General features: G+C 37.9%; 1 protein-coding gene across 1 annotated transcript in view; it reads right to left on the bottom strand.

The window, feature by feature from the left end:
* Positions 1-3,825: 3,825 nt before the first annotated feature.
* FRMPD2 (FERM and PDZ domain containing 2) overlaps positions 3,826-14,525 on the bottom strand; it is a 50,118-nt gene continuing 39,418 nt past the window's right edge. Inside the window, exons 31-38 of the mRNA XM_050899139.1 lie at positions 13,860-13,945; positions 12,472-12,587; positions 9,774-9,922; positions 7,965-8,055; positions 6,513-6,847; positions 5,060-5,275; positions 4,728-4,790; positions 3,826-3,897 (exon numbers count right to left, since the gene is read on the bottom strand). Of these exons, the coding sequence (XP_050755096.1) occupies positions 3,826-3,897; positions 4,728-4,790; positions 5,060-5,275; positions 6,513-6,847; positions 7,965-8,055; positions 9,774-9,922; positions 12,472-12,587; positions 13,860-13,945 (1,128 nt within the window). The remainder of the gene's footprint in view (positions 3,898-4,727; positions 4,791-5,059; positions 5,276-6,512; positions 6,848-7,964; positions 8,056-9,773; positions 9,923-12,471; positions 12,588-13,859; positions 13,946-14,525) is intronic.

Genomic DNA, 14,525 nt, shown 5'->3' with positions numbered 1-14,525 from the left:
AGCTACTGTCTGAACACAGAGTATCACTGACAAGGTTTTGTGCTACAGTATGAATCTGAGGACTAGCAGATGTTTACTTGTTTTGAGTGCTTGTTATGGCAGGCACTGCCTCCAACAAATGTGTCCTTTTTGTTTGTATTTGTACGGCAGCTTGTCCTGATTGGTGACTAGGCAGTAGAGTAACGCGATTTAAAAATACAAATAGTGATCTCAGTGCCACTTCTGAAGTAAGCAGTGTGACCACAGGCACAGACTGAGGATCTGTACCATAATACATCTCTTGCATGTTAGGGTGTGTGCAAGTTCCAGTCAGACCACTTTATATGCTAAATAATATCTCATCAGAAATGGGCCAGAGCAGTATGATCCTATTTTCTGACTGAGGAAAGATACTTTTGTGCCTAGGCACAGAATCAGAGCTTCTATCATTTGGGTTTAGTTCCCAAGTTTTCCAAAAACTCTGTAGACCTTGGACAAATCACCAACCCCTGCCTCACTTCCCTATGACTGAAATGGGACAGTAGGTCTTCCTTTCTTTCCAGTTTAGCCTGACCTGTCAAGTAGTGTGAGCTCTTTAAGGAGTGGGTTATCTCTTGTTCCAAATGAATGCGTATCAATAAGCCTTGATCTCCATGGGAGTTTTGCATGAATAAAGAATACAGAAGTGGGACTCTTATTTGTGCTGTGTATGGGGGAAAATGGTGTATGAGCTGCTGGATGTAGCCAGATTCCCCTATACTTAAATGCTTCTTAACAGCCTTCTAACGGTTCTCAGTTTACCTACACCTTGAGCTCAGTGGCCCCATCTATAAAGGAACTGAGTGTACCCCACTAGTGCAGTGTAAAAGAAGAAACCTTGTGAGGCACAGAGAATCCTGTTTAAGTGGTTTGGCTTATTCAGAAAGTCTGCAGCAGAGCTGGAAGTTGAATCCGTGTATCCCACCTTTAAAGGGGAAGCTGAGAACAGATGGTTCCTTAGCACCTCCAAGAGAGCATATACAGCAGCCACATCTGCTAAGCACTTTCTGGTGATGACTCATTGTTTATTTCTCCAAACATGGTGTCTATTGTAGGAAGAAGCTGTGTCTATCATTTCAGTCCTTCCTTCCTCAAAATTTATCTGCTGTCTAGGCTGACTGTCAGCAGTGGAGCTCATGAGTGGTACTAGTATTGAGGTGACCAGCCTTTAGCTTTAAACATGTGCAGAACCCTTGCAAGTCTGCAGTTTTCTTAAAATGTATTCAGGCTGTGGATTGAGAGACTCGCTCTGTAGGATTGCTCCAGGACTGTGACAGATGGAGGGCCTGTCACGCAGCATGTGGTAGTTTGCATCTATCTGGCTCTGCTCAAAGTTGGTTTGAGAGGCTCTGAGATTTTCTGTGGGTGAAAGTTTCTTTGTTATATAACAGATTACAAAATATCTGGAAGGACAGTTCTGTTTCATCTTACTCTGCTAGCAGCCTTAGAGGACTAGATCTGTGTAAAAGTGTATGTCTCATCCAAAACAAAGTTCAGTCTGAGTGAAGATGTCGTTATGGGGATCATAACCGTAGTATCTGTTTAAAAGCATTTATTATATTCCTAAATGATAAGAACATGGGATATGGCAGAATGTCTCAGAGGTCAGTAGTACCTGCTTTAGGGGAATGTACAAAAGGTACCATCATCACAAAATCTGCCTTTAGACAAGTTTAAACATAAGCTGCAATTAATAAAAGATTATTTTCCCTAGAGCTCTTACTGGTTAGTAGTTAAGTATTACAGCTGCTTATTCATAAAAAGAAATTGAAATGAAACACAGTGTTTTCAGAAATCTTTTTAATATCCCTGTAAAACAGCAAACACTTCTGTCAAACAGCAAACACTTCTGTCGAACAGCTGCAAAGATGATGCACAAATGTGGAGGAACAAATAATGCCATGATGATTGTTTTCTAAATCCAGAATGCTTGTTCTAAATCACAGAAAAAACACCTTTGCATAAAGTACAGGAATATTTTCACTGAGAAGCTTTTAAAGTTGTTGTCGTACAAAAAGTGAATTGTGCATTAGTGTGCAGTGTAGTGCATTCATTGCATAGTAGTACATGTGCTGTAATTAAAATCAAAGTGAAAGGCCAAATACCAAATGAAGGTAACAAACTTATGAACAAAAATTTGGCTGATGACACTTGACAAAACTGTGCAAATAGTCCTTTATATGCAACATAAAGATAGTAAATGAAGAATGTATGGAGAGTGATGCTTCTGGGAAGGCTCAAATTCAATGAATTTAAGACAAAACATTGAATTCTGTTTATGTTTATGCCAATATAAGTCCAGGGTTACTCCACTAATTTAGTGTTACTCTGGATCTCTATCAATATGTTTGAAATTAGCATCTGGCTCATATAATAAATTTCATTTCTATCTTTTCCTGACTTCCAGCAGACTATCTGAGGGCAGAAAGAAAAAATGGCCCTTGGCCTTTATTATAATTGTATTACAGTGGCTTTTTCTAAAAGTCATACTTCTAATTTGTATTTAATCCCTCGTTCTTTCTGAACCATAAACCTCTCATTCGTAATGAAAATAAACAGCTATTTTATTGTCTTGTTTCTACTGCAGTTTTATATTCAAATGCCTCTTAATGTTTTCTCCTTTCCTGAAATCAAAGAAGTTTTAAAAATATGTACAATTCAGTTAAATAAATGCTGTTATAATTTCCTGTGTTTAAAAGTTACTCTTCCAATGCACATCTAATAACTTCACTTCAATATATAACACCTTCTAGATAAAGGACTGAGAAGTAGTACTATAGAAACAGGTACAATCTTACAAACTTGAACAGCAGATTTCTGCTCAAATCCACTCAAACTCACAATAACAGAAACACTTTTTACAAGAGAAATAAACTGTACAGAGAGTTATTTACTCTAATTTAAAGATCTGATTCAGCCCCTACTGAAACCAGTGGGACTTCCTGTAGATTGGTTCAGATCCTAGATAAGAATTACAAGATAGTTAATCAATGGAAAGGATCAGGGGAAGATGAAATGTATATGCGTGCCACAATGCACACGCAGTCATTTCATCTGGCGTAGTATTGCATTCCTTTTTACATGGATGCAGAATGAAAGAATACTGATGCTATCTACAGCTGTTCATATTGCTGGGAAAAATTAATATTCCATCCAATTATTAGAACGCTCTTCCTGCTTTGATGAGAACCAACTAGGGTTTAAAGGCATCCTATTTTTCTGTCAGTTTCTTGATTTAAGAAGTCTAGTAATGGTGGTATAAATGGGCTTGAGTGATGACTGGAAATGGTTCTACATTGTTCAAGCAACCAAAAGTAAACAAATTGAGTCCTTCCACACAAAAGCATAACTACTGTAGAAAATACTGATTTGCAGTCCAGAAGCCAATAGTGCACAACGATATATAAAGGACAGCTAATCTTCCACCAAGACCAGCAGAATCTTAGATCTTTATAGTTGCCCTCTGGAAAGTAAAGCTAATTTCAAAGGCTGCTATCTCCTTGTCACAGTCCCAAAATATTTCCCTAACAATGAATATGTTATTACACAGAACATGCAAATTGTCCACGGCAATTTAACAGCAGTGTTGCAGTGCTGGCTGGCTGTTTCTCCAAACTGTGAGCCAAGATTTAAATGACTTACCCAGGACATGTTAAGCAAGGTTCTGAAATGCCTTAGAAATCAGAGTAATCTAATAAAGCGTGTAATATAACACTTGTCTGTGCTGGCTTGACGTCTCTTTAAAGCAATTGCTGAGTGGTCCCTGGCGTCCAAGGGGAATAGCAACAGGGAAGAGTCATATTGCAGTCAGTAGGAATCCATTGCTTGAAGGTTCTGAAGGACTTCCAGTACAACTTTGTAACAGAACAAATACTCATCCTGTACGCAGAGACACCAATGTGAAACACCTGGTTACATTCAACATAAATTCTAGACAGAGAAGGATGGACTGGCTGAAGTGCTGTTTATAATATCAGCATCTTTGTAACATGGATACAAAAACTTAGATATTTAAGAGCATCCTTGTTCTTTTTGTTCCATCACTTGTAAAAGTTCAGGAACACTTTCTTATTCAATGCAGTACCTGTAAGCATGTGCTCAAGTCTCATTTAGGTCAGTGAAGGTTATCTATTTGCTTAATTTTAATCACATGCTCAGTCATTATCCTGAAGAAAAATATATCAAAGCATGTACTAAAGTATTTGCCTATAGGAAGAACTTATCCTAGTCTTGTCTTGCTTTTCTTCCCACCGCCTCTTTGCTCTAAATTGAGTTAGCCGCATCTTGTCTTTTCCTGTGTGAAAACTCTTTTCAGGGGTAGGTTTAACTCAGCAGTAGAAGGGTTTACTGAGGTGATGATAACTCAGCAATAGCAAGAATTCAGCTGAAGGCTGCAATTTTGCAGGGTACAGTTTATGGTATCTCACCGGTTTTGTTGTTGATCCCTGCTTTTCTTTTTGCTTAGAAGAAAAAAAGGAGGGGGGCTGCTATCTGTACTATATTGGTGCTTTGCTTTTATTTCAATTAGTTAGTAAGGAACAGACCTTTCATATATAAATCTAGACACCACTTGCCTGGAAGGCTGTTATTTTCCTCAAATGAGAGGGCTAAAATTATGCTTTAAGCCTCAGATATATCAAAGCATGTGGATATGTACCACTAATTGAGGTTTTTAAAAATCATAATCTAGTTGAATATTGAGAACTTACCTTAGTTTGGATCATGCCAAAACGCTGATCTCTCAAATCTCTCACTATCTGCTTGATGTTGAACTATCAGAAGAGAACAGTTTTTACTTTGTTGACATGCAAGTTATAAAGAAAGATTTAAGCATGTTCAGATGTGTAAGCTGTGACTCAGTTCTTTTACAAATAGTATATTTGTAGTTATTATCTTTGTTGTTTAAAACAACAAAAGCTGGGTTTATTCCATTTTGTTAGGGTGAATTCTACCAGGAATTACTCTGGTCTAAGATACCCCCATATGTTGTTGACATCCATATCAGTTTGTAATACTTAACAATGATCTGCTTGATACTTACGCATAAATCTTTTTCTATATAGCTGAGCAGAACTTCAACACACAGCAGAACTCCACTTTTTCCAATGCCACTGCTGCAGTGAGCAACAATAGGTCCTGTACTGTGAGCTTTTCTCATGTAACAAATAAATTTTACAAGCTGCTCAGCCAGTTTGGGAGTATTGTGGTCTGGCCAAGTGGTAAACTGCAAATGACTTATAATGCGCTTCTCTTCTGTCTGGAAGAGAAAGACCAGAAATGTTAAAAATGATCAGTCCTAAGACTGATTTTCAAGGAATTCCACTGACAAATTTTCCTTCAGCCTCATTCTTAGTCAATTGTTTGTCTACCCTACAATTCTTCAGCTTTTCATACTTGACCCTATTAAGGTTTCTTTTAGGTTTTCAGAAATGCACTCGGAAGACACAGGCCTAGGAAATTTACTTCATATAGTTTTGATGAGACACTGAAGTTACTCTGTTGCCCCAAGAGGATGTAGTTATCTTATTTGTTGGTTAGAAAGGAAAAACAAAAACATTTGTTAAATTAGAACATTCCAGTACTGTTTACTAAAATTGTTTTTGTAACTGAACTAAGCCATACTAATAGAAGAGTAGTAATATGATAGCCACAATAGTAAGATCATAAATGCTATTCTGGCTATCAGATATAAAAGAACAATTTGTGATTAGATACCCTAACATACAAACCAAATCAACTAAAAAAATGCTTACAAGAATAATCATAATGTAGATAAAATAAAGAGTATTATTAATTGAATGGTCCTAGGACAGTACTTTTTGTTGCCAGCTTACCAAAACACGTTAAGCTGAGTGCAAATGAACTACCTGGATTTTTACCATTAGAAGAATTTGAATGCATGTCTGGATTTCTGCTAAAGTAAACCTGTGGCTTTCTGTAGTAATTTGATACTGGTCCAAGACAAACATAGCAAACATAACGTGTTCATTGAAACAATCACATATCCTGCATTTGTTAGGTTTCTAAAAATGTGCTGCTAGATCTGTAGTTTCATGTGTATTCATGTCTTTTCATGAATGAAAGAAGTGTCATTTGTTCTAAATTCTAAGATGAAAACCACCTTCTTCCCCTGTTTCCTTCCAGCCACCATTACAGAATATGAATCTACTCTGGCAGCCCTTACTGATTTGATTTGATGAGAACAGTAAGCAATTCTGCAAAACAGTGAACACACCAGCTCTATGAATATTAAAGGACTAATTTTTGGACATTCTTGTCCAAATGTATGTAATCTTGGATCCATTGCTTGTGCAATGAGCAAGGAAGAAGCATCTCATTAACCCTCATTTCATGCCTGTTATTCAGATTTTTACGTTCCTAAAAAATACTGAGCAAATGTTATGGAAGAAGCAAACAATACTACTAGTATTTACTCATGTGAAATATCTAATCAATTTCATCATATATGAAAGTATTAAGTCTACTTAACTTACCTGCTTGTTGATCATTTCTATTGTTCTAATTATGAAGTACTCCAGAATCTGGTAATTGTCTAGCCTGAGATAGAAATTAGCCAGGTCTATAGAGTCATGGGGAGGTTCAGGCCAGTATCGATGACATTTGACTTGCCCTAGCTCCACTTCTTTTGTCATCATGGCAATCATATCTGATTCACTCTCCCAGACCATTTGCCAGAAATCAGCCATAGTGGATGGCAGAGGCCCTTGGGTTATAATATAGAAATGTTCCTCTTCTCCAACTTTCATTCTAATGTAACTTGCGTTAATGTAGCCATTCTTTTCTCCCAGAGGAACTCGTGTCTTATCATCTGTACAGAAACAGAAAGTTGCTATTTCAGCTGTAGATCTGAAACAGAGTTCTACTGTCTCTAGCACACAGGAGATGGGGAACCTCAGCCTCTAACAGCAAAGTATGCCTCTGGATTTTAGAATACATTTGGCTAGTAGCACTAATATTAATCACTGCTGATAGGAATTCCCACAGATAAATTGTCTGGTTCACTGCAGCTTTATTTCTCTTAAGATACTTGCGTAACACTGTGACAAGCCTTCTAATTACCATAGAATTGTTTGGCAGTGATTCAAAATAGTATATCCAACACCGCTTTTAATGGATGGCATGGGAACATTGTCACTGGATATTGGTGTTACAAAACAGGAAACTTCTGAGAATGTATACTGTATCACTTATATAGACATGTAACTGTGTTACAAATTTTGCATGTGTTGTCCTGCTGCTGCAGTTTAGAAAGACATCAAAGGTCCAGAAAATGTTCTCCTTCTGTCATGAAACCTCTCAGGGAATCATCAGGCAGTACATTATTTTTTGGAAATCCTTGTTAACAGCAGTCATTCAGCTCTTGGACTCAAATCTTCCTTCTAAAATGACTTCTCATCAGCGATGAAACTTGTTTCTGACTCAGATCAGAGCTGAGCAGCTGAAAGCTCTGGTTGGATATTATGCTTTCAAATACTTCTGAAAGAATCTTTGTCTTTCCAAGAGCTACATAACTCCATGATTTCCACTGTACTTTTCAGAATTCCACTGTGTCACAAGCAGTAGATGTAGCTGTACATTTAAATAGATTTAAAGAACTGCTATTATAGTTCAAGTTACACTTGCCCACAAACATGTAGATCAATCTCTCTGAAAAAGAGGGAAGGAAAGACCAAGACAGCTGGCCCCCTACCAGACCAAGACCTGCCTTGTGGAAGGTGATACTTCAGAATTGTGCAATGCAGACATCCTTACATGAACTCTACCTCTTTTGGAAAAATCTCAACACATTTCACTATTAGTGGAGCTCTCTGTGACTAAGGATGTGGTGGGATTTGCACCTCCTACATCTCAGTGTTATAACTGTTGTTCTGTTTTCTGATGTCTTTGTTCACTGAATGTATGTTCTCATTAGTGTGCATACTTACATGGAAGAATATCTCGGTATCTGTTTTTATCCTGGTTTTCTGGTGCTTTGCCAGTTCTGCAGTCATCTATTGGTTTCACATGTTCTAAAGCCTAGATCAAAGAGAAGTAGTCAATCCATGTTGTGCACATCCTTTATAGACAACCTTTACAGAGTCAGTGTGAGCAAACTTTACTGCTATATGTGACCCAAGACTGGCAAATAGACTTGTTACAGAAGAGAGTCAGTATATCATTCTCTAAGCTTCTAGGCAAAGAATTCAAATTGCTTTGTATTTTCTTCAGCCTGCACAAATTTTCTGGGGTTTTCAAGTGAGATTTCCAACCCACATCCTCAGCCCCTGTCATTACAAATCTCTGTTGTATATTGCTGTAAAATAGATGTTTGGAATAGTGTCTTGGCCAAATGTCAGCATTCATAATTGATAACATACTGACTAAAGCACTAACTATTGCCCTGTTAACAGGTAGTGAATGTCAGTGAATACTTTTCAGTGACGGAGAATGTGATGGATATAGGGAACAGCATCAATGATGTTAAGTGCAAATCATATGGTCATTAATTACTTCACAGCAGATTTAGGGAAACAGAATGCAGTGTAGCTGGAAGCAGGAATGTGCAAGTTAGTTTCACTTACAGTTTTGAGTTACCTTCACTTTTCTTTATTCTTTTACCTCTTTGGTATGCATTGCACAATGCTCAGCCATCACATTATGCCACTATACAGTGTATACGGACTGAAATACGTGTGACAGTTCTTTAATATCTCCAACAGTTACTACAGCATTTACTCATATAAAATATCCATTGGCTTTGGTAACCAGTGCTTTCCCTATTAGATCTTTAGGTTTTCTGTGCCAGCGTGTGACTCAGCTCATAGTAAGCTATGCCTACATCAGGAATGGAATGGAATGAATGGAAATTAATACATGCCCTTGAGCCTTCGGGGAAAGTCAGCAAATCCTATATGCGTGAGCCTGTGTGATTTTGTACCCAGAAAGTCAGAGATACAAAGGCAAGTGAAAGAAACTGATAACATTGTAATTATTATGGAAAAGTGGTAGCAATCTATTTCACTGGTGATGAGCACATCCTTTAAAGGAAATTCCAGTACTGTGTTGAAGAGTTATGAAATAATCTGTTCTTTGGGAATTTGCTGATAACTGAGTACTCTATTTATATCCTGAAACAAGAGATTTGATATGCTTTCCTAATTTTACACTTTTTCATGATTTATATGCCATCAGATGTAATTATGTGTTTTCATTATCTATGGAAGTATGTTACTTTTTCTTTTCAATTTCACAATGTTCCTGACCTTAATAGCGTCTTGTGGCAATGAGTTCCATGGACCACTGGAGCATTGTGTGAAACATTTTCCTTTCATCAACTAAGTGTTTCAACACTAGTGAATCCCTAGCAGCATGGATTTCTTGCTTTAGTGCAGCCTCTAGAATAGTTCTTAGGCAGATGTTCAGCAGAGCTGAGGGGGTAATAGGAAGAAGTCTGTCTAGGAAAAAGTGATTCATACTCTACTTTTGTGTATTATTTATTTTTCATTCCATGTGGGCAGTATCTTTGGACAGGGAACAGTGTAAGCCTGACCTGCACGGAAAGAGAGAGATCTAAATACAGTAGCATCACCCAAACAGTAAGGCAGAAGCCCCATTCTGGCTGGAATAATTCTCTGAGAAAGTGGTGTCAGTAAAGATATACAAGTCAATCTCCCGTACAGTATGCAGAAGGCTGCTAAAAGTCACTTTCTTAGCTCTGCTAAACACTGAGATCTTCAGAAGGAATCACACTTTACCATAAACTCCTTTAACACCTCTTGATTCTCAATCCGCAACTGAAGGCCTCGAATAAGACCTGTGATGCCAGTCCTTGGACCTACTCCAGTCAGTGATGGTTTAAAGTTAATTAACTGAGTCAGTTCATCTCCAGAAGCAAAGGTTCTGCCTATATATCAACAAAAAAACAAAGGAGTTTTTAATTATTATTGTTCATAGTGCAAAGTCTTGGCTTTAAAAACTAGGGGGCTGCAGTACTTAAGTACATTTTGATGCTTATACTGTGGAAGTGAAATGTGAAAAAATATTTTTGGCTTACTTTTGTTCACAGCAGAAAGAAGAAGAAGTCAGCACCATGGATACAACCAGCACCACATTTCATGTAATTTGGAAGCAGATCCAACTATTGCAACTTATTGCCTCATACCGTTTCTAAATACAGTCTGTTCTAAATAAACTGTTCTTGCAGAATTGTAAACTTTAATGCTAGTTTGTATTGGTATAGGGGACTCTGCCCACATCTTCACAGGGAATCATCTTCATGTTTCCAGCACTTTCCTGAAAATTAGTATTGCCACACCCCACTGCTAGGAATAATCACTGCAAGTTCTTCCTCCCTAAAGTAAGAAAATGTTTTCTGTTCTTTTCATCTTACCTCACACTCCCCTTCAAGAACAAGATATGAAGTACCATTGATGCACCAAGATCAGGATTCAGTTTTACTAATTAGCTCATCCTGAAGTATATATTCTGATCCAAAACTTGACAGATTAAGAAGATGGATAAACATTTATATCTCCAGACATATCACTACTCTACTGGAGCAATTGAAAAACTTCTGTTACCATGTAGAGTAAAAACAGTAGCTTGTTTGGTAAAAAATAGTGGTTTGAGGCAGAGGAGTTATGGGATTTGTCCTTTCAGTCATAGGCTACTGTTGGCAAAGAATAACATGCCAGCTGTCTCAAAGAAAACCTGATGATCTGTTCCACAGGTTTGTTGTAGGCTGAAGACAAGGAGCAACGCTCTGTTTTCCTCTTGTAAGATGTCATTGCTACTCTTAACTAATCTCCGTTACAAAAGAGTTGTGCTTGCTATGCTTTTGTCTGGGCTACAACTTGCACCTGCCTTGCCTGAGCTTCTATGACACTCGCTGTTTACTTTCTGTTCTCTAACCCTCACAGATGCGAGGGTGTTTCTATTAACTAGTTGAGAGTACCAGTGAAGACAGATCCCCCGCTCCAGACAGAGCACGCTATTTCCCATACACTTCTCTTTCCATCCAGATCAAGTGGAATAAAACCCCCAAACTTTGAGCAGGTAGCAGTTATAATTTTCTGTTTGCTAGCCAGCACAGCTTGGTAGTGTGAGGGAGATAACTGTGGTTTACTTCTGATAAGAGCCATCAGCAATTCATTCCTTCCACAGGGCAAGAAGAAGCAGGGAGAGACCTGTATTTCAGAGAATCTATGGGATACTGCGGTATCCTCAGTATGATTCCTTTCACAAATTATTCTTGTTTCGGGCAGAAGCAGCTTAATTTCTTATAGGAACAACTAGGCAATTCTCTCTGTAAACTGTCTTCTGGTATGAGAGGGGCTTTAGCACCTGAGCTGTGAAAGTGCTTCAGTATGTGTTTAAGCACATCAGTCCTAGAGGTTTTAATGAAGTTATTATATGAAGTGAAATTCCATGATTCTGGGAACAAAGTCTTGAGACTTTGACCCTTCATCCTACGTTTTTGTGTAAGCATTTCATTTACTTTTTTGAGGAGTTGTATGGGAACAGTAAGGGAGAGAGGAGAATGATTTCAAAAACCTATTGCATCCAGTGATAACAAGCACATTTTGTAGTATGCTCCTGGAATTTGTTCCATTAATTCTCAAAGCCTTCTTTGTCATTGCAATTCATATATCAAAAAGGCCTTCTACTACATCCAGTCTGTTTACTCTATCTCTTGTAAGATAATCCATCTGCTTTTATTCATTTTGGGACAAACTAAGAATTTCAATTTTTTAATTATGTGCTGGGAAGCTCCTGCAAATTTGCTTCTGACCCAAATTGCAATGTTCATTTTTTTTGTTCGGCCACTGAGCCAATGTGTCATTTCTTTGCACTATCCAATAGTGCATGATTTGAACAAATGTCATGATGTTGCTCAAATTAATTCAACAACTGTCTTTTCCTCTTATTTGCTCAGTTTGTACACCAAATTGAGTATAATCCAGGTATTCAGAGATTTTCCTTTGGGGAAGGACATGATAGATAATATTACAAAAAAAAAAATCCCAACCAAAAACCTAAACAAAAACCACACCCCACCCCCCCCAAACAATAAAAATAAAAAGTTGCTCATCCTTTTGAAACTGGAGTTCCAAAGCAGAGGTGCTCAGACCAGTGGCGAGTGGGTGATGGCCAGCAGAGCTGCCCTCCCTGGGTTCAGTTAACTACATTCAGACTCATGTTCCTTCCTCTTAGCAGTTCTCCAAAAGAGTTGGAGAGCCTCTGATGTAGGCTGCCTTCTTGTGGATGTTGCAAAGGTTTGATGGCCTTCATATGTATCAATGGTAAAAATTGTGTCCTGAGTGCCCTGGTCTTTGAGACAAAAAGAGCAAATCCTTAGCTTGTATACAGGGGATTAGTGTTGTTCTTACTGTACATATACGGAGGAGCTGGCCTATAATGTTAAAGAAACAAGAGAAGTTTTTGCATGGTTACTTCTAGGTAGAACGGAAATCCTGTGGGGCATATCATCATCTTCATTGTTCCAGCTGTCTGACTCAGACTGCTGACTCCCTCTTCTGCAGCCTTCACATTCTGCGTATTTCTGTGACCTGTAAAACAGCATTAGTTGAATGGTCTTATGGAAGCGGCAGAAGCTTTGATGATCTGAACGGTACAAAGGTTTTGGTTTTAATCTATTTTTGATCACTTTTAACTTTCTTGAGCAACTATTTTCAAGAATTAGTGTGAACTCTGAAGAACATAAGTTCGAGGAGTAATAGTAGCATTTTGCCTGGAGTAGTGTTTGCGGATATAGCTAGTGAAAAACACTATTATCTGTATGTGGTATTTTATTTTTTTCAAAGAGATAAGAACACACTTTGTATAAAAAGCTGCCCCCAAAATGATTGGAAGTAAGGTTTGTCACAGTTATGGACAATTTTTCATGTATAACATTTTTCAGTTGTTAGGCAAGCATAGCTAAATAGGCTTTGCTTGTTACTGTTTCCTAAAGTATTTAGAAGATTTTAGAGCACTTAAGTATGTTTTAGGTAGCAGATATGTCTGCAATCCAGAATACAACTATAATGTGTGCCTGTGTTCACATGGATGTTCTCACTTGCAGATCCTCTCAAAGCTTCTTCCAAACTTTATCTCTGCAAGCAGGTAAGTTAGGGAAGATTTTAATCCCTAATTGATTGGCCAAATACTGTTGTTATAAAATTTTAAGTTTTAAATGTAAATATTTAGTCCTTTTTTCCATTTATGTGGGTTATAAGTGGTAAAGAAAATAATCATATTTCATATAGTCTGCATCATTGTAATAGACAAAACTGCCCATGTCTTATCAACACTCCATTATTCTTTGATTTCCCATTGTACCATAGATTTAAAATTTGAAGTAAAATTCTTCTCTTCTTGTACTACGTACTTTCTTTGGAGTAACATCCTGAAATTCTCTTGATTCCCACATGTCTGGAGTTCAACATCTATATCGCTACAGCCATAGTAGCACAGGGTCCAGCCCAGGCTGCAAGACCTGCTTGGAACACTTAGTAAAACCCACGGGGACCCTGCCCACACCAACATGACAGTGCTACCACTGTTCTCTCTCCTCCTCAGCTAGAAAGGCTAAAGCTAGCTTAGGCATGTCTGCATGAGCTGTTACATCTAGAAGCTTCTGTTTCATTTGTCTTAGTAGTTGTGTGGAAGCTGTTTAGCAACTGTCACTGCAGATGGAGCTGCATTCCAATAGAACTGTATTTCTGTCATTTTGGACACTTGAGTGCATTTGCATGCCATATGAGGACAGCTCTGGAAATATAAGAATAAATTACCCATACTATTTATTTTAATAGTTTTACTGCATTTGAAAGACTTACCTGTCTGAAATGTTACTGATGATACCCTTATAGTCTTGTCCAGCCAGCTGACCTTGCAGAGGGGAATTGTGTGTACTTTTTGGATCCTGCAGGTTTAAAATAAGAAAAAGCTGTGAAAAAATCCGTACACAGGAAGAATATAGTTACTTTCATCAACGTTCTTTCTTATATCTGACAAAAATGTGTCCTTCACTCAAGAAGGAAAGGGAAAATAGAATAGTTTCCACCTTCAGAAGAAAGTACCTAACTTTAATTCAGCATTGCAGTATCTATTGGGAGTAAAAAGCTACATCAGCTGTATTTGTGAGTTTCATAACAATACAGTCTTCAGATATCTCTACAACTTAGCATGCATGACTAAACTTTGAAAAGGTTCATGTTAGTTATATCCTTTCTGATCTCATTAAGAAAATGCAATCACAGGAATCATGAGTCACACCCTACTCTTCACCTCCCAGCTCTTGGCAGTAGAAAGCACCAGTGTCTGAGATGGAATTGTTGGTAATAATTTCCTTTTTTTTAATCTCAGACACAACGATGCCAGCTGTTAGAAGCAGGGTGCAGCTGCTCTACTGAAGAAGCACTCAACTAACAGAGAAGGTAGACCCTTGATCACCCTCTATATGCAATAGAAGCAATAGTATTGGTTGCTGGTTTTCCATCCTA

Source organism: Gymnogyps californianus, chromosome 6 (assembly GCF_018139145.2).
Source record: "Gymnogyps californianus isolate 813 chromosome 6, ASM1813914v2, whole genome shotgun sequence".
NCBI lineage: Eukaryota > Metazoa > Chordata > Aves > Accipitriformes > Cathartidae > Gymnogyps > Gymnogyps californianus.
Note: the sequence above shows the minus strand (reverse complement) of the source record. Positions and strands in the feature narration are given on the sequence as shown.